The sequence below is a fragment of the Arachis stenosperma genome, chromosome 1, assembly GCF_014773155.1.
Source record: "Arachis stenosperma cultivar V10309 chromosome 1, arast.V10309.gnm1.PFL2, whole genome shotgun sequence".
Lineage (NCBI taxonomy): Eukaryota > Viridiplantae > Streptophyta > Magnoliopsida > Fabales > Fabaceae > Arachis > Arachis stenosperma.
The window spans coordinates 8,934,374-8,954,365 of record NC_080377.1 but is presented as its reverse complement, the minus strand read 5'-3'; the positions used below and the strand labels follow the sequence as shown (position 1 = coordinate 8,954,365).

The 19,992-nt window shown below is 34.2% G+C and overlaps 3 protein-coding genes and 1 non-coding gene across 4 annotated transcripts; 1 reads left to right on the top strand and 3 right to left on the bottom strand.

The window, feature by feature from the left end:
- Positions 1–339: 339 nt before the first annotated feature.
- Positions 340–2,384, bottom strand: LOC130974814 (uncharacterized). Its single transcript, XM_057899664.1, has 2 exons — positions 2,147–2,384; positions 340–1,499 (listed from the first exon to the last, which is right to left on the bottom strand). The coding sequence occupies exons 1-2, from the start codon at positions 2,382–2,384 to the stop codon at positions 340–342; spliced, it is 1,398 nt and encodes a 465-aa protein (XP_057755647.1).
- A 1,850-nt stretch (positions 2,385–4,234) lies between these two features.
- Positions 4,235–4,344, bottom strand: LOC130954357 (small nucleolar RNA snoR100). Its single transcript, XR_009076287.1, has one exon. It is a non-coding gene; the product is annotated as a small nucleolar RNA snoR100 (small nucleolar RNA).
- A 2,510-nt stretch (positions 4,345–6,854) lies between these two features.
- LOC130937643 (probable glutathione S-transferase parA) lies at positions 6,855–8,387 on the bottom strand. Its single transcript, XM_057867095.1, has 2 exons — positions 8,034–8,387; positions 6,855–7,327 (listed from the first exon to the last, which is right to left on the bottom strand). The coding sequence occupies exons 1-2, from the start codon at positions 8,355–8,357 to the stop codon at positions 6,983–6,985; spliced, it is 669 nt and encodes a 222-aa protein (XP_057723078.1). The 5' UTR covers positions 8,358–8,387; the 3' UTR covers positions 6,855–6,982.
- Positions 8,388–11,598: 3,211 nt separating this feature from the next.
- Positions 11,599–19,400, top strand: LOC130974805 (uncharacterized). The gene is made up of 20 exons (XM_057899656.1): positions 11,599–11,666; positions 11,786–11,859; positions 12,493–12,515; positions 12,637–12,821; positions 13,431–13,547; positions 13,685–13,730; positions 13,974–14,053; positions 14,228–14,329; positions 14,754–14,805; positions 15,585–15,678; positions 16,286–16,478; positions 16,763–16,925; positions 17,008–17,045; positions 17,526–17,595; positions 17,678–17,755; positions 17,848–17,873; positions 17,991–18,861; positions 18,988–19,037; positions 19,180–19,220; positions 19,293–19,400. Exons 2-20 carry the CDS (start codon positions 11,818–11,820, stop codon positions 19,398–19,400), a joined length of 2,379 nt encoding a protein of 792 aa, XP_057755639.1. The 5' UTR covers positions 11,599–11,666; positions 11,786–11,817.
- Positions 19,401–19,992: the final 592 nt, after the last annotated feature.

Genomic DNA, 19,992 nt, shown 5'->3' with positions numbered 1-19,992 from the left:
TGTATACTCCACACCACTAGGACACTCACGCACTTCGAATACCTCATTCTGTCGGTCAAAGCAACTAACTTGGATGTTACCTGCTGCCCGCTGATTTGCATGTAGTTTGGAGGTTACAAGCTCAGAGAACACATGTCCTGCATTAATTCGAGCCTCAGCCTCGGCTCTTTTTCGGGTGAATAATTCATTAAGCCTGTAAAATGTTGCCTTAACAAGTGCAGTGACTGGAAGATTGCGAGCCCCTTTCAATACCGAGTTGATGCATTCCACTAGATTGGTTGTCATATGACCCCATCGATATCCCCCATCAAATGCCAAGGCATACTGCTCACGCGGAATTCAATCCAACCAGTTGGTATAAGCCTCACCCCGCTCACGTAATCGCTGGTAACGCGTCTCGTACTCACGAACTGTTCGCGAGTATCCTGTCACATAAAAAAGGGCCCACCATAAGAAACGTTCATCATAATAACTGAGTCCAGGAGTAAATGTAATCGTAAATATCATACCGATGTTGACGATAAGCTTCTGCAGATACGGAGCCTTGAATTTCCTCAGAAAGTTGGACTCTATGTGTCTGATGCAAAACATGTGGAATGCTCTGGGAGGAGACCACGCTCCGTGACTACGAGCAATAGCAGACCTAATGGAGTCGTGTCGATCGGAGATAAGGCCCACACCGTCACGTGTCACAACATGCTGTCGCAAGTTACTGAGAAAAAAGTGCCAAGACTCAGATGTCTCTCCCTCAACTATGACAAATGCAATCGGCACGATGTTGTTGTTGCCATCCTGTGAGACTGCAACCAACAAACAACCCTTGTACTTTCCATACAAATGAGTTCCGTCTACCTGCACTATTGGCTTGCAATGTCTGAAGGCTCTAATACAAGGGTAATAACTCCAGAAGACTCGGTTTAGCACACGAATATTAGGAACCAAGTCATCTCCCTGGTACGCAGGCATTGTTTCAAAATGAACAACTGCGTGTTGCTCCTTGTGACACATGGCCTCAAACCATATCGGCAAGGCTTCGTACGAAGCTTCCCACCCTCCGAAAATTGACTCCACTGCCTTCTGTTTAGCCAACCATACTTTGCGATAACTAATGGTGTAGTTAAACTTTGACTGTACTTCCGCAATCACTGATTTCACCCTAATAGACGGGTCAACTTCTACCAACGGCTTTATTGCTTCTGCAACTGTGTTGGAATCTAGCTTCGAATGATCTTGAGAAATGGTGGCCCTAGTACAGGTGTGACTACCGTTGTACCTCCTTATCTCCCAACAGAACTTTCTGGACATTTTGCTCACCCTGATCAGCCAATCACATCCTGCACCATACTGGGTGCATTTAGCATAGAATGTCGTCGGTTCTGACTCATGCACCCGATAATCCACACCTCTGCGGATTGTATAATCTTTCATCGCCTTAATCACTGCCTCCCTAGAACTGAATTCCATCCCCACAGTAAATTCACCATCCGGCATAAGCTCTGCTGCAATAACATCACAAATTTTAGAGTTGTCAGAACTAATAATGTAAGAAACTTATAAGCACAGAACAATGGAAAACGTACTTCTCAAAACCGAACCGGTTATCGAATCGACCGGTCGGGTCGAATCGGCCGGTCCGGTCGAACCGGTCGGTCCGGTCGGATCGGCCGGTCCGATCGAACCGTTAACTCCCGTCCTAATATCCTGCTTATTTGGACCGGTCGATCCGGTCTAGATGGCCAGTCCAGTCAAATCGGTCATTCTGGTCGACCAAGCTGGTCCGGTTGAACCGGCCGGTCCGGTCGAACCGTCAACTCCCGTCCTAATGCCCTGCTTATTTGGACCGGCCGATCCGGTCTAGATGGCCGGTCCAGTCAAATCGGTCATTTTGGTCGACCAAACTGGTCCGATTGAACCGGGCGAACAGGCCGGTCCGGTCGAACCAACCGGCCCTGTCCAAGTGTCTGCCCCGGTAGTACCGGCCGAGCCAGCTTGATTCAATCACCAATTTGACTATATTAAACGTTAAACAATTACTAATTACATGCTATATTTTGCCTATTTACCCTTGTCTTAAGTATTTGTCCTAAACACATAACCCATGCACAAATCATACTATCACAAATCTTAATTTAAATTAACGGCGCACCTGCATTTACATATTGAGGATACTCCGGTGCATGCATGGCATCCAAATCCAACGACCGCATGAAACTCAACTCCACAAACGGCTGCTGATTTGCTAGTGCATTTGCCACGTCCGCTACATCTGCCACCATAGCCTCGTCAGCTTGATCTTCGTTTCCACCCGGATCAACGACCTCGTAGTTGCTTTCGAACTCTTCTTCACTATCACTGTTGTAATCTTCCAATTCAATAAACGTCATTCACGACCGACTTTCAAGATACACTGAAAACATTTCTTGCATGCTCGCCTCGTCGGTCATATAGGATATCTGTACAGAATACATAACACTCTCCTAGATATTTCAAAATCTATCTTCTCACATATGATCCCTTTTAATTCTTCAAATGACAGTGTGAATGGAATAATAATATCTAACGGATTATCACACACAAATTTCACTCCTTCTGATGTTTGTAATAAAATATAGCCATCATAATATACTTTTAACCTTACTCTATCATTCATGATAATAGAGAAGAAGAGATCTACAAATAGAGAAGAAAAGCTCTGCAAAGAAGAGATGTAGAGAGTTGTAGCAACAAAGAAGAATGAAATGAGCTGTTTAGATTCTGTGGATGCATATATATATATATATATATATATATACCACACCCAAATCGGACCATCCGAACGGATGTATGCCCATTCGAATTTTTAAGAACAAAAAAATCGGCCAGTCCGATTACCAAAAAGCCCGCCCAAAATCGGTAGGTCCGATTTGGTGATAAACAATTTTCAAAATAGGCCCTCAAATCGATTGGTCCGATTTTCTTGGGCAAAAAAAATCAACACTCTTCCACATGCTACAAATCATATGGTCCGACTTCCGTGCATACACCATAAGCGCGCACAAATCAGACGGTCCGATTTGTGACCCTCACCCTCTGAAAGAAATCAAACCGTCCGATTTCTCTCGGTCAGCTGACCGCCGTCACACACTTGTTAAACACCACTAACCTCCATAAACGGGCGTTACACCACACCGTGCATCATATCCGAAAAAATTAGCTTTAATAATTTTTTACTGAACTGATAATAAAATAACAATAAATTAGCTTTAAATCAAAGAAGCAAAAAATACAATAGTTTTCTCGAATACTCTGGAATTGACGAAAAACAGAGCAAATCCCCAGCAACAACACACGGGGTTTATGATAGAACAAAAACTAACATAAAAAAATCTCAGAAGAAAAATAAGACTTCACAAGTGAGAGAGTAGGTGTCAGTTTATACTCTTCAGGCAGATTCCTTGCAGCAGCAGCTACTACTTCAGTTGTTTCTTGATCTCCTTCAAGCATTCACAGGAAGCTCCATCTTTCTCCATATAAGATTTCTCTGCGGAAACCAAACTTTAGAGTAAACAATGATACATTCCCCTTAATTTCATTTTGTTACATGCCCTGAAAATAATCACCAGTGTAAGATAAAGATAATAAGATAATGTCACATATTGAGGAAGCTAAGCAACACCTATAGTCCATACTTCTATGGAGTGTGGAGACCAGAAACCCACACATTACACATACCACATGCAATATTGCAACCCTCAACAAATGCCATGTAAAATGTATGCATCTCTGATCTCTACGCCCAACTTAACAGAAATTGCAGACTATAATCTAGCTTTCTCAATAAGACACACCATCCTATCATCCAAACATATCCTTAGTTATAATTCAGAATTTAAATACTTATAAAATACAAGTAGAGCATAAAACTTATCAATAATTTCTAATCAGCGGGCCAAAAAAATTGCATAGTCCGTACTTCTGTAGAGAGTAGAGACCAGAGACCCACACCTTTCATATGTCACATGCCATAATGCTGTTCGTGCACTCAGCAAATGACATATGAAACGTACGAGTCTCGGTCTCTACGCTCAACACCATCATATCGTCCAGAGACTCTGAACAGATCAAAACATCTACAAATAAGATCTATCAAAAATACCGCACGCACATTTTATAATCATGCTTTAATAAAAAGCAGATCTCTTAGTAAAAAAAGAGAAAATATTAAACTCAATTCAAGGATTTGAAAACATTATAAAAATGTAGGTATGAACCAGGCCCTCAAATCAGGAGTAGTTATCATTGAGAGCAGACATGTTGACCCTAAAGAAATCAATTTCCGTACACACAACCATGCTGCCTTCCTTTCTGAAAATCCAGAGCATCGGCTTATTGTGCACGGTTTCGGATATCAAATAAAAAAAAATGGAACAAGCTATTAAATTAAAACAAAAGAAAACAGAATAAATATAAGCTAATTATAAACCCTAAAGGAGAAAAGAGCATAGAAAGATCTTAAAAAGAACATAATCAGTGAAAAATTAGTGGGAGCAGTAAGCTGTAGAGAATGGAGACAGATGCATATCAGGTTTGGGATGGAAGCACTATTTATAGGAGGGGACAGTTAGGGTTTTACTTTTGCCCTATTCTTCGGGGGATATAATGGTAAAAGTCAGGCCCATTGTTTTTAGAATCCTTTTCGGGCTGGAGATTTTGTGATGTTAGGGACTGAAAACTTGTTGGGCCCAGACTGTATGAATAAATGTATACGTTGGGTGAAGCTTGAAAGTCTTTCTCTTTCATTATCATAAACATCAATAACTTGGGCCTCGGACTCCTTTGTATACAAAAAATAAACACTGATAACCTTTTTTTTTTCATAACCTTTTTTTTAGATATTACTAGGGATGGCAAAAATTCCCAACGGGACGGGTATCCACGGGGATTTATCCGTCACGGAGCGGATATGGGGACGATTTTGTACCCGCGGGACGGGGCCCCGTATATTAAACGGGGCGGGGGCGGGGATAGAGGTTCCCGCCCCGTGGAGACCCGTTTAAACTCCGTTTATGTAAAAAGATTAGAATACCCCATTTGTGTGTACTATGATTTTGTTAAGTATTTGTTATAATTATTGAGTTAGGTTAAGTATAATTTATATGATTATAATTAAGCATTTGTTATCATCTTCATTATCTTTGTTTGCTTTTTCTATTATAATTACTGTGATTTGGATAAGCATTTGTTATAATTATTCTGAAATTTTTATTATTTTACTGATTTTGAATTTTTGGTTAAGCATTTGAGTGCTATACATGTAATTCATAATATTGAAGTAGATATTGATGTAAGTAAAATACCAAATTATATACAATACACTATTTTTAAAATTTTTTTCTAATTTTTTTCAATTTTTATTATTTTTTATAAAAATCTGCAGATATCCGCGGAGACCCGGGTCCCCGGCGGATATGGGGCCCCCGTTACCCGTCACGGGGACGGGGACAGATAATAAAGGCGGGGGCGGGGGGGGGCGGGGGGCATGTCCCCGCCCCCATGGAGACCCGTTGCCATCCCTAGATATTACAGGTTATTCTCTAAAGTCAAAAATTAGAAAATCTAAATTTGTAGTTATTCTTCTTTATAAAATATAGGTAGGAAAATATCAGGAAAAAAAAAACGTAGGTAGGGATTTAAATTTCACTTTATATTTTTACAACAATATAAAAAGAAAAAATATAGATAAATAATTTTTAATTAGTTAACTTTAAACAATTTTAATCAATAATTATTAATTTTGTATTTTTTAAAAAATAAAATTTAGATAATTACTAATTAATGATAATTAAATAATATAAAGTATAATTTAAAAATGCTTGTTGCTTGTTATTAGCTAAATCTTCGTTGGTTACCTAACGAAATTGATATAAAAATCTATTAATCGATAATAAATTCTTAAATGACACTCTTAATAGGAAATAAATGTTAAAGTCAAGTTATATTTATAAATAAATTTGATTGGTTAACACTCAAAATATGAATAAAAGTATGAATAAACTACTAAAATGCTATCAAAATGCTTACATCCTAACAACAAGAATTTCAAAAAAATTTAACGATAAATAAATTTAAAATTTTAAAAAGTAATAAAAAAAACTAGATATTAAAATATATTCTAAAAAATAATTTTAGAAATCAAATTTTAATGCAAATTTTTGCAATCATTATTAGAAAAACAAAAACTTTTCATCTTTAAAATTTGATAATTTTATGTAAAATAAATTTTAAAAAAAAATATTGTGAATGACCATATTATTTTTAAAATAAATAAAAAATTCTAGAGATCAAATTTTGTTCCTATTTTTATCGTACACCTTCTAAATATCTATTTAAATATTGTCATAAAAATTCAGATCAAATGAATAAGTCATTTATTAAATATGAAATTTTTTTATCACTTACAAAAAATATAATATTTATTGTTTATTTTTTTAGTATTTTCAAATTATTTAAAAATTGTCTTTTTATCCATGGCTACATTTTTAAAATACCAAATTGAAAGTTAACCCTAAAAATATTAAAATATGATGTGACTGATTTTTTGAATTTATAAAATATTTGATTATTTTAATAGTTAATTATGCTATTAGAAAAATACGTATATAGCACATATAAATATATCAATATTTTATTGATCATAAAATATTTTATATTAATATTTTGTTTATTCTTATATTTTTTATTGTTAAGAAAAAAGAGAGAGAACAACTATTAGTATTATTAGTATTATGGGATATTTTGAGCGTTAATTTTTCGTTAAGGTTGCTCAAAAACATTAATTTCTTAATAATAATCAAATTTATTTACGATACAAAACATGATTCCATAGAGAACATTAATGTTACATTACAACACCGTAGATGCTTATAGCACATATAAAAACAAACAAACAAACAAACAAAAACAAACTCAAGCAATTCTTTCCCATGCATTTAGCAGCAAAATTTTACTCATATCCATGTGCCTCTCTATATTTCAAAGCAAAGTCATATATGTTATGAGGGTGAGGGAGTGACTTGGCCACACTCTGTTTTTCCATGCACCTTTTGGTCCAACCCACAAGCTTTGGAACAAATGCCTCTATGCTTAGGTTCCCTAGTGTTTCATATGTATAAAACCAGCTTGTGAAGGGAACAAGAGCCACATCAACATAACCAAATTCATCACCTCCAAAATATGGCTTCTCACCAAGCTCTTCCTCCAACATCTTCAAGCATTCTATGAATTGCTTCTTGCTCTCTTCTTTCTCTTCCACCTTTCCATTCCATACCTTCTTTCCTCTGCTGTATACCTAAATCAAGACCACCTCAATAAATTAACTAAGAGAAATGTTACGAACTATTAATATTTTTTATTAATATTAATTAACATTTTAGATTAATATTTTATTTTTATATTATTAAAATTTAAATTTTAATATTTAAAATTTAGTATTTAGGGTTTGAGATTTAACAAACATAGGTAGAAAGAATGGAAGCTAAAAAATTTAGATATGGAAGTAGGATGTGTGTATATTTTAACATAATAATTTTTTGTGTTTTTTAAGACTATAGGAGGTACACAAATCGAACTGTTTAAAAAATTTTAAAAATTTGGGGTACACAAATCGGACGGTCCGATTTCCATACCTCTTAAAAATTGGACGGTCCAATTTGTACTCCGTAAATTAAATCATTCCACATTTTAAAAAAATACTACAGTAGATCACAATTCAAAAAAACATTATTATCATTGTTAACCCAATATTAAAAATAAAAATGTGGAGAATGGAACCATTTATTTGATCATAGACTTATAGCCATGCAATGAATTAGACCTTCTTAAAGCTTATACCCCCAAAAAAAAATCTACATATACAACATTAGTGTAATTTTAGTTGAATAAAATTAGTATCATTGCTGGTGTACAAAAATATCGATACAAATATTTAATCTTATATTGGTATATGTATAATGAAGAAACATATATAAGATAAAGTAGATAGTTATATGACTTACATTTTTATCAATGTAATTGCCCCAAAACCTTGCTTGGGACCTCTTGTAAGGGTCAGAGGGAAGTAGAGAAGGTTTATGGTTCCAAACCTCATCGATGTACTCAACTATGTTGAGAGATTCACAAATGGGTTTACCATTATGAATCAAAACTGGGATCATTTTGTGAATTGGGTTCATCTCCAAAAGCAGAGAACTTTTAGCTTCAAAATCTTCTTGCCTACACTCATATGAGACACCCTTTTCTTGCAAAGCAATTTTCACCCTCATCCCATAAGAGCTTGGCCAGAAATCCAACAATACCACATTGCTGTTGTCTTCACCCATTTGCTTATATTTAATTTATATCTAAATTGGTAATATTAAGTTATATTGTTCTTATGGATTTGCAATTGGGGTATTTATACTTGTGCATTTTTACTTGTTTGCACAAAAAATGTGACACATCAAAAAGGGTTGACCAATGCTGGTGTCATTGCTCATGTTGGATTTTGATATCTATCTTTGTTGTGATCCTCCTTGTTCTCCAAGGACAACTTTTCCTTTTGATTTTTATATGCTTAGTGATAATTATCTCATGCTTTTGAAATATTTAATATTTCTTTGGTTGAATCATATCCCACAGTGTATACATGGTGCCTCATTAGAACCATCAAAATGTGAAAGGAATAAACTCACATAATTTTGGTATATTTTTAATGGATATCAATTTTGACCCGGTACGGTGCTCTAAGCTGATTGTACCCCTTTTTTTTTGTGTTATCTAATCTTATCTACTAGAAAGATATTGAAGAGATTGACCATGAGACTAAATTCCCATAACAAATATAATAATATATATAGATAGCTTCTTTTATATATATATATATATATACTATATTCAGAGTTCATGCTGAAGTGTATTTAGATGATCTAAAATTTTTATTAGTAAATTGACATAATTAATAATAATAGATGTTAATAGTTTTTTTCTGCTAGCTCTTTATTGCTAAATAAACTCTACCCTTATAAACAAATTATACTCCATTATACAAATTAAATTCTTATTGGAAGTCATATTACTAGTTACTTACTGAAAATTGATAAGCAATATAAATTTTATTTTATTTTTTCAAATGCTTTTATATAATTAAAATTATGTACTTTTTAATATAATTTTAAAAATTAAATTATGAAAAAATGATAAAAAATTATCTTACAAATACTTTATTTTTTAACTACCATCACTTTATTAGTGAAAAAATGAGCTAAACCCTAAAATGGTCCCTAAGATTGGCGTTTTGCACTAAAATCGTCTCTGAGATTTCAATTGCACCAATTACGTTCCTGAGATTGAAAAAAATGCATCATATTAGTCTCTGACCTATTTTTCATTAAAGATGTGATGACATGGCATGTTGACGTGGACTGTAAGTGACACGTGTCACTTTATGATTTGGCCACGTGTAATGATACGATGATGTGGTGACCAGTGACATGTGGCATGTTGACTTGGATGGTTGTGCCACGTGTCACAATGTTATTTGGCCACGTGTACAGTTGTGCCACGTGTCGCAACAGTATTCGTCCACGTGTCATCCATTATGACATCGTTGTATATGCACCAAATTAGTCCCTCACTTTGCATTAAGTGACTCATTTTAGTCCCTGAAATTAAATGTCGTGCACCAAACTAGTCCCTTCACCAATTTTTTCTCATTTTTTTAAATTTAAAATTTTAATATCTTGGATACACTAATTTCAATTCTATTTTTTCATATATCGTTTAAATATAAGTGCTTTCATAAAAAATTTAAGATTTTAGTTTTAATTATATAATTTTTTTAATAATTTAACATTGGTAAATTTTGTAATATATAAGTATGTTATTATAAAAAAATAATTATATGATTGATTAGACACATTTTTTCATAAAAAAATATGTGTTTTTAACAAGAAATTAATAATTAAAATAAACATTTTTTTCTTATAAAATACACGTTTTCGTTATGTATAAATGAACTAGATTGAAGGAACTTCAAGCACCCTCACTACCACATTTGACCTCTGCAGTCTAGACGAAAGAGGTCGGAGATGGTAATGAGGGAAGCTTGAAATGCCTTCACGCCAACTCCAAGACGGCGGCTATTAAAGATATCCGCAAGAAAAAAAATATTTTATAAAAGTACTGAAAGAGGTCGGAGATGGTAGTGAAGGTGTTTGAAAAGCCTTCACGTCAACTCCAAGTCGGTGATTAGGGTATTTGCAAGAGAAAAAATATTTTATAAAAACACTTTTATTTGAAGAACTGTGAAAAAATAGAATTGAAATTAATGCATTCAAAAATATTGAGAATTTTAAATTTATAGAAAAAAATGAGAAAAAACTGGTGAAGAGACTAGTTTGGTGCACGACATTCAATTTCAGGGACTAAAATGAGTCCCTTAATGTAAAGTGAGGGACTAATTTGGTGCATATACAACGATGGCATAATGGATGACACGTGGACGAATACTGTTATAACACGTGGCACAACCGGACACGTGGCCAAATAACATTGTGACACGTGGCACAACCATCCACGCCAGCATGTCACGTGTCATTGTTCATCACATCATCAAATCATTACACGTGGCCAAATTATGAAGTGACACGTGTCATTTACAGTCCACGTCATCATGCCATGTTATCACGTCGTTAATGGAAAATAGGTCAGGAACTAATATAGTGCATTTTTTTCAATCTCAGGAACGTAATTAGTGTAATTGAAATTTTAGGGACGATTTTATTATAAAACGCCAATTTCAAGGACCATTTTAAAATTTAACTCGTGAAAAAATTGATTCCGACAACCATGTAATATATATTTAATAAATACTTTCAAACTTTTTATTATATAGAGATAAAATATTTTTATCTGACGTATAATTATTCAGCACTTCTTAAATAAAAAGCATTTTTGTGAATGCACATTGTGAATGAAATTCTCTCATTATTTTGGCACTTTTGAGTTAGCAATGACAAATTAATAAATATTTTTTTAATAAAAATTAATATTTTAGTAATAAATTTTAAAAACAAGAAGTGGAGCTAAAGAATTATAACATATCCTTTCTAATTTTATCTAGAGATTTCGGATTCAAATTTCATTTCTAAATTAAAAAAAAAAGATAGAAGATAAAAAGAGGGATTATTATAAAAGTTTAAAAAAGTTGATTAATTTAGTTTTAGAAATTTTTAAAAGAAATATTAAAAAAATAAAATATTTTTGTAACTAAATTTAGTTAATTTTTTTATTTTAATTAAAATTTATGGTTATTAATTTTTAAATTATTAGATTAACTTGGTTAAATTTAATTATTTAGATGCTTGATCATGTAGCATTATTTATTCTTTAAAATATTTAATGAAAATAAATAGAGTTAATTCCACGTGGCAGAAAATAATTGGAACAAAGCAAAATTAATGATTTTCACGTATACGAATTTCTCTTCACTCTTCAGTCTTGCCGCTCCCGCGTTTCTATTTCATACTTGAGCTCCACACTTTCAGTCTTCTCTTCACTTCGTTTCCATTCACCATTTTAATTTCTAGGTTCTTCTTTTTCTTCTTCTTCCTCCTCTTCATTCTTCTCTGTAACCGCAAAACCTATCTGTGGTATTCCGCTTCTTCTCTGAAACTCTCTTGCTGACTATTCCGGCTTCCGTTTTCCCTATCGATTCTTTGTTTTCCAATCTGATTTTGAAAACTCAACTATTTCAATTGTTTCGTGTCAGGTTTTAGGTTTTTTCTGATCTCTTCCTTCACGATGTTGCAATGGATGGGAGGATCGAGGAAGAAAGTTAATACTGTGAGTCGTTCCATTTTGGATTCAGTTGTCAGTTTTCGCGTAAAGAAAAAAAAAAAACGAAGGATCTTATTAGGTGCTTACTGCTTTATAGTTTCCACTTCCAATCCGCATAAGATAGGGTTAAAACCTTCGAATTCTAAATTTAATGGACTTTTGAGTCTCTAAAAGCATCTCTTTTGCATGCTTGATTCTGATTCAGAAGATAACGCTCTGGAAATTTATTTAACTTTTCGTAGTAATGAAGATAACTAGGAATTCCTTCTGATACCAAACCATAGCTAATTGTGTTTCTTAAGTTCATATACATCATACATTAATTCTATTTTTGAATTGCACAATTGAATAATTAATTTTGTAGGGGAGCAGCTAAACCTAATTAATCAATTTAACTGTCACGCAGTCTGTTATATAGTAGTAAGTTTTTCTCTTGAAAAAGAAGTGGAGGAGAAAAACAGAAAAGCTAGAGTTGCCTTCAGCATCAATGCATAAATATGATTTTTCATGAATTGCTAATAACTCCATTGAGCCTGATATTTCAATATAGAAACTGACTTTTTTGTTTCTTTTGACCCCTGATATTTAAATTTTCTATATGGTGCATGTGATCACTTATGCTGAGATGGGAATTTTCAGTCAAGAATGTCAACGCAGAAGAGGTAAAAAATAGATGTTAGCTATCCTGATGGAGTTTGGTTGGTTGAGTCTTGAGAGAATGTGGTTCCGCTAAAATTTGGTGGTTATTTACTTGAATAGCTGTTAACTCTTTATCTTTTACAGACAAAAACAATATTTTGAACAAAAGAAGCGTCAGCAACAAAATCTGCAGATGCTTGGGTTAGATAACTGTACTAACAGCACAGGCATAACTGCACAGAACCGCAAACAACATCGTTCGCTAGACATTCTTAATTTGCTTAACTTGTCAACAAATACACAAAAATGCGACTCTTCCCATCTTAAGGGTAAGCATTTTATATTTTGTTCTTGGAATTGCAATTTTATTGCATCTTTTTCTGTACATTATTGAAAGTGATTTTTGTGACCTTTAAAACCTCTACTTTTGGTAGCATATATTTTGGTTAAATAGTTGATAATCTTCTTGTGTTTGAATTATTCGTGAGGCCCGGACCATTAGAAACTAATGCAGGTATAGACTTTAGTTAACTCCCTTTGTATTGAAGTATTAATAGAACCTATCATTTGTTAATTTATTAGGGAAAGAGAAGAAAGCTTCGTTGTGAGATTTTCTAGCATATAACTGACGATCCAGTATTTCATAGTTGAATTCTCATTTCTTTCCTTCCCATTTATTGTTTTTTACTTATGGAAATAATTCTACTACATTAAGCTTGTATGATACTTTTGGTGAGTAAATCATTTCACATTAGGCTCAAACTCATTATGATATACTTCCTGGTGAACATGAACATGAATGGGGAAAATATTTACTAGTGTCTTCCTTAAAAATCATTTCACCTAATGCTTAGGCTTCTTCTCTTTTCATTTTCTTGCTCATGTCTGATTTACTAAAATTGATGATTCTCCCCACATTTTGTGCACAATAATAAAAGGGAGGGATGACGGAGAAAGCAATATTTCTACCTTGCCCAACAGTATCTCAGCAAATCAACCAACTATTTTTGCAAACATGGATACTAATGTAGATACCTACAGATTTGAAGAAGCAAGTATGTGGTTTAATACATTTACCTCACTGTATATAAACGGTCAAGTTTTAGGTGTGTTTGTTTGTATTTTTCATTTTTTTTTAATTTTTAACGCGCAATGTGAAACTGAGATGTGTAATGTATAATGAATTTTATAGAAGCAGGATCCTATTTGTGCCGCCAGATAGAAACATCTCCAAAGAAGTGAGTGAATATTTAATTTTACATGATATTGTAACTGAGCCTTTTTCTTTATTAGTTTACTAATTAAGTCATGTTTTTTAAAGTTATTGAATAGATAGAATGGGCATTTGATCAAGCCGGAAGGCTTGGTTATTATTAGGTTAAGCTTCAATACCTAATTTCTTTCACTTAGCGTGGTGTTATTTCTAATTATCACAGAAGGCCTACAGTCTCGAACTTAATGATATTGTTGTCGCTTGACAGGATTTTAACAAGTTTTCCCACTCAAAAGAATCCTACTGTCAATCAACAGGCCAGCCAATCAAAGACAGTAACTGATCAATGTAAGTAGCCTGAGACATATATACAACCCATGCACGTCAGGACAATGGTTATTGCCATGCTATTAATTTACATTTGAGGCCATAACGCTGGTACTAAGTTTTTATTGTTATCTGGTTAGCCAGCAATTTTCTAAACTTTACTCCTCTCAACTATTGATTTCTCTTTGTTCCAAGACTCGGAATTATCTGTTATCGATTTACTTTGTTGCGATGAGCCCACTGCCACTGTGGAGAAGTGTCCAACCTGTGAAGATCATGTTTCTTTTTCACTTGAAGGTATATATTACTTTTATCTCCTTCCCTTTACAAATTGATGTAATTCCTAGGATACATGTGATTATTGTTTCATGCTCACTGAGAACTTGTATGGAATGTCCCTTTTTAAAGTTGGTGGAAAGCAGATGCACAGGCTGAATTTGCCTCTTTGATTGCAAATATAATTTATAACAATGAAATTAAAGGATTGGTTGTCATGGTTAAATTTATAGTTTACCTCTTAGGTCCTAGATATCTTAGTATGCTATGTCTTATGTTGCTCGAATTCATCTGTTGCATGAACCATTCATATATGTATCTTTCCATATATCTCATTATCTATTTTCTTAAAGGTGTTGTTTCTTTGATGATTCCATCAATACCATTGTTTATTTAGTTGTTAATCCAACAGTTTGTTCATGTAAAATAAATTGAATGCTTCTAGGTTTGGGTAAAGTGGGGACAGAGACGCCAGTTCATTCCCCAGAACAAGCTAGGTAACTTAATTGATAATTTTTTATAATAGATCAGTTGTTCATTCCTTCCTTGAATTGTCCTGTTATATTTAGGTCTTCCTAGTTTGTGATTAGTGCAACAATTGTCAGTGATTTGACTTTTAGGTTGGATAGTAGCTGATTTTGTTACAAAGTAGAAATTTGCTTCGATTCACACTGTATCAACTGGTCTTTTCACTCACATACAGCTCATAACAAGCATGCCAGTAGCATTTGTCATAGTATACGTAATCTGTAGCTAATTAAAATGCAGATTTTGATTATTTGGGAAGTCTTTTCTTGAACAAATTTTACAAAAATATATTCCTGTTGCCTCTGTCTAGGCATGTTTATTATGCATGGTGATGCTCATTTAAATTGTTTAGGAAGTATTTTTCTTAAAATTTTACAAAAATATATTTATTTCTAAACTTTTATTTGCTTGTATAATAAAACTTCTAATATCTGGTTTTATTGCTTTTTGAGAAAAGGGATAGTTTCCTCGGTGCTTTTTTCAAACTTGTTATGATACCAGTTGCAATTTGCTGCATTTAAGTATTGCATTATTGCTATGTATTTTTAGTAGTAGCCTTCTTTTACATTCTTAAATGCTAGAATGATGTTATATCTCTTTGCAACCTACCTTTAGCTAGTGTCTTTTACATGATAGGTTACACTACTCTTGATGCTTGGAACTTTCATTTAGTTTCATGGAGCTAAAAATTATATATACAAAACACTATCTATGTGTTTCAAATATTTTTTCCGGTTGTGTGATTTAGAATTCCGCGCCACCACTCTCCATTGCTGAAGAATGGAAGGAAATCAAAAATGAAAAACCTCGATTATGTGCTGGATGACATTGAGCTTGAAGTGGTAAGGAAAATGTCTAATCATCCTTTTTTGCACTTTTTCTTTTTTTGGACTAATCCTGTCTGAATCTTCTGAAGCTATAGAGTATATGTCAGTCATTACTGACAACTGAAGACTTGCAACTTTTCTTTAATGGACATGTCTTCATCATTGAGTTTGTTATATCTGAAATAATTTATTCTGTCTTCTGTTTGATAAAAATTTAACAGTACAATCGATGACTCTTGGCAGGAAGGATACTGTAAAATAATTTATCTGATTGTTTTGAAAAGCTGTTTGATCAATTTAATGAAACACGATGAGTCCAAAGTTAGTTCATATTCTTTGGTAGAAATTCATGAATATTTGTGAAGCATGCATGAATTTGCGTCAGAAAAGTCAGATTTGTGCCTATAAATGGAAGTTGAGTGAGAGTGATTAGTTACCTGGCTATATATGGTGCATTGATCGCAGAATAATCATGATTCTTGAAGCAAAGGATCTTTCAATTTTAAACAGAGATGGTTGATTTTGTTGGATATCCATATGTAGTGTGTGATTGATTTTGATTATGTACGTCATATTTTAGCCTCTGTTGGGATTATGCGATGTGATGATGCCTTACCTGTAGGATACAATGATGGAAGATATCAAGGTTTCCCCTATAAGCAATTCTCAGAACTTCCCATTTAACAAAGTAAAGCTAGATTCGGCTGTTGCTGGAGACCGCAAGCATTATTATGATTATGCTAACAAAAAGGGCTCTACTGTCAGTGAAGAATTCTTCTACACGACTGAAAATAGTAAAGAAAGCCTATGGAATGGTAATTTCTCCATATTTCATATACACATTGTACAGCGCTTAGCCGCTTACCACCTATGTTTAACACGAAATCCCAAAAAAAAAAGCATCGGCTGTTTACATGTTTATTTTCAATGTATGTTCGGTAACTATTTCTGGGTCATCTAAATATTTCTGTATATATACTCTACTTGATCTGATCAGAGATAAGAACTGACCTTGGCTCATGGTCACATAATTTCGTGCTATAAATAACATGTGAGATCATTGTTTTACCCTCTGGCCTCTGCCTTTTGTGTAATGTAGTTGGTTCTGGCTTCCTTGAAAAGCAATTTGACAACAAAGAAGGCTTTGATACCTTGTGGAATCGGACTTTTGAAAGTGGTTCTAGGTCCCCTGAAGTAGTGCATGGAAGGTCCTGCAAAGTGGGAAGTTATGCTTTTGATGAGGACCTACCACCAAAGCCATGGTATTTCTTGTGTTTGAGCATACCTTCCCACGTCCTCTATTGATAGTTTGGACTTAGATGATTGTTATTTCTTGCTATGTAGGTCCTCAGCAACAGCAATGAAAGAAATCAACACAAGCGGTAATGCTTGATTCCTTAGACCAGCCGTGAAGAACTTATTTCTTTTTCTCAATTCAGATAGTATCCTTAAAGCACCATGAGACTTAAGATTTAATAACTTTATTTAACCTCCACCTGCTTTAGTTAGTTCCGAGAAGCATTATTTGAAAATCCATGAGTAAACATAGTATATGAATGTGAGTATGGGTTGAGCATTGCTTTAATGAATGCTAAGAAGTACAATATCCAGATTAAACAATTGCTAGATTATCTTATCAGTGGTTCTACTGAATGAACGTTAGTAATTTATCTTCTCATAGGAAGTTATAATTTTATCTACTAGATTGATACTCAATGTGCTTCACTCATCATAGATCTAACATAATGAACATGTAACATGTATGCCATCATTGATTTCTGAGTCCTAATTGCTTTGACATAAGTGATGTTCTATCCATCATTCCATGCTATTGTGTACCTTGTGCTCTTCTTTTTTGTCAGAGCAACCGACTTCGCTTTTCAACGGCCAATTAGAGAATGATTTTGACTTCTACATGCCTCGTGGGGCAAGGTATGAGCTGATGAGCACTAGTACAGTAGTACTCTCTGATGCTTTGCTGTGGTATTCTGATGTGCTTGTTGTGTGGTTGAAGATGTCCTAGATTAGATGTGGGCTTCAATGCTGAAAATTTAGTTCCAGAAGACATAAGGGATAATTCCAGCTTGCAGAGGTAAATTCAGAATTATCCAGGATTTAAGGACTTTATCTATTTCTTTATAGTAACTTCGGTTTTTTGACTATTTCTTTTGTACTTTCCTTCAGCGATGAGTCAAGCTCATCCACTGCTGGTAATATATCTTATATCTTTCTCTTCTCTCACACAATGAGTGTGACACTTATCAGATTTGTACATGATTAACAGTATTCATAGCAATCTTAATTGGAATGTATGTATTTTATGTCAGTGATGGGTGAGGCCATCAAGCATTCATCATCAAGGTTACGGACAGAAGACAACAGAAGAAACCATATAGATGCTTTTGCAAGCACTAGAAATAAGTGCAGCACTAAGGAAGAAAAACGTAGCAGCATGTCAAATCCATCAAAGCGAAAATCATCTCATTACTCAACCTCTATTCTCCAGGAAGAGTTGAGTGCACATAACATCTGGCAATTTGAGGAAAGATGTGTATCAGTTGATAGAAGTTCTGGTGCCACTTCATTCTGTCAAGATCTAGAGGAAAATTTTCCCGTCTTTGGCGCCAAGAATAAAACCGAAGACCCTTTCAACATCTTTACAAACCCAGAATTACAGAACAAGGTAAGTGCTTCCTCTGGGGGATTTAAGAGGGCTGCATTGGCAGATTCACCTCCGCGCAGTTTTACCTCCCACAAGTTTGCATTTCCTTGTTCAAAGGCATTCCCAGATGCCGAGTCATGGCCAATGAGCTCAGGTTTATCTCCAGATTTTCAGTTCAAAGAAAAGCCTCAAGATGCTGCTGGTTTTCACCGGGAGACTTCATCAAGTGATACATCAGCACAGGGAAGTGCTAGCAAAGGTGAGAGAAAAGTGAGACTGCAAAAGCACAGATGCAAAACATTTGAGCAAGGAGAAGATATTTTCATGGGAGATAATGAATTGTCCTCGGACAAGAAAATGGAAAGAGATGCTTCAAATTCCAATAATCATAAGCAAGAGGGTCAAGGCACAGAGGACACAAATCCAAAGACAATAGAGTCTCTTGAAAAGACAGACGACTCTCCTAACCATGTGGAAGAGATATCATCATCAATGAAGAAAGCTAACAAACATGAAAGCAAAGTAGAAAAAAGAGAGTAGGTCTATTCTTAATTCCAATATTCCATTTCTCTTGACACAATGGCTATGACTTAGGCCAATACTCTGGCTTATACTTATGTTATTACATGAGATATTTACTAAGAAAACTGAATTTTCACCAGGAGCAATTGTGATGCTGAAAATCCTCTGAAATATGAAACTACAGAGGAAGGTATGCAGTTCTGGGGATTTATCCATCCACATTTTCTTTCACATATTTCTCCTTATTTGTGTTGGAAATGCAAGTTAATTCATTCTTCCTTGTGCTGCGGATTGGACATAAACAATATACTTTGCTCCGCTTGCTTATGCAGAAATTAAAAACTGGGGGCGTGAAGGAGGAAGAAATACGACGGTGAGTGGAAAACATAGTAATGAACACACTAGCTTGTCAGGTCAGGTAATGATTGAAACCTACGTCTTTCAGCTTCTTTGTGTTCAGAGGGTATGGAAGGAGGCATGCACAAGTACAATACCAAGAAGGAATAATCCCTTCCTTGGACCTGGCAGTGATGCAATTTTTCATCGGATTTAGAATAAATATAAAAAAATAACAGTAAACATTTGTTTTGTTTTTAAACAAGTGGTTGTTTAAACAGAGACTTCGCTTGGTTAAGTTTTGAAATTTTCTCCATTTGAAATAGTACAATTTCGGTACAGCATTTCTCCAGGTGCTATTTGGGCACGAGGCATTACGTGTAAATAAATGGAATTTCACCCATATAATTGGTTAAAAAAGTTAAAACTATTTATAGAAAGAGTATATGGAAGACTTATGACATTTACATGTATGTTAGGGATTTCTTAGTATCTTAACGTGAATGCAATGGAAGTATTTGACAGCAATTATCAGTTATCTTACTATGTCTATCTATTAACTTAGAAATGTAACTGAAAATTTTCTTTTTATAACTGTAATATCTAAGAAAATGTGATCTAAATTTTACTCACTCTCTTGTCCTTTCTGATACTCATAAATTTAGGCATAATATGGCAATTATCAGGATTTCGGAGACTAGATAGATAAGAATATGATCCAGCATGTACATTGAGATGGAATCCGAAGACCAAATTACTTATGTAGATGCATGATTGGACTTTTACAAAGAGTGCTCTAAGGAGAATAT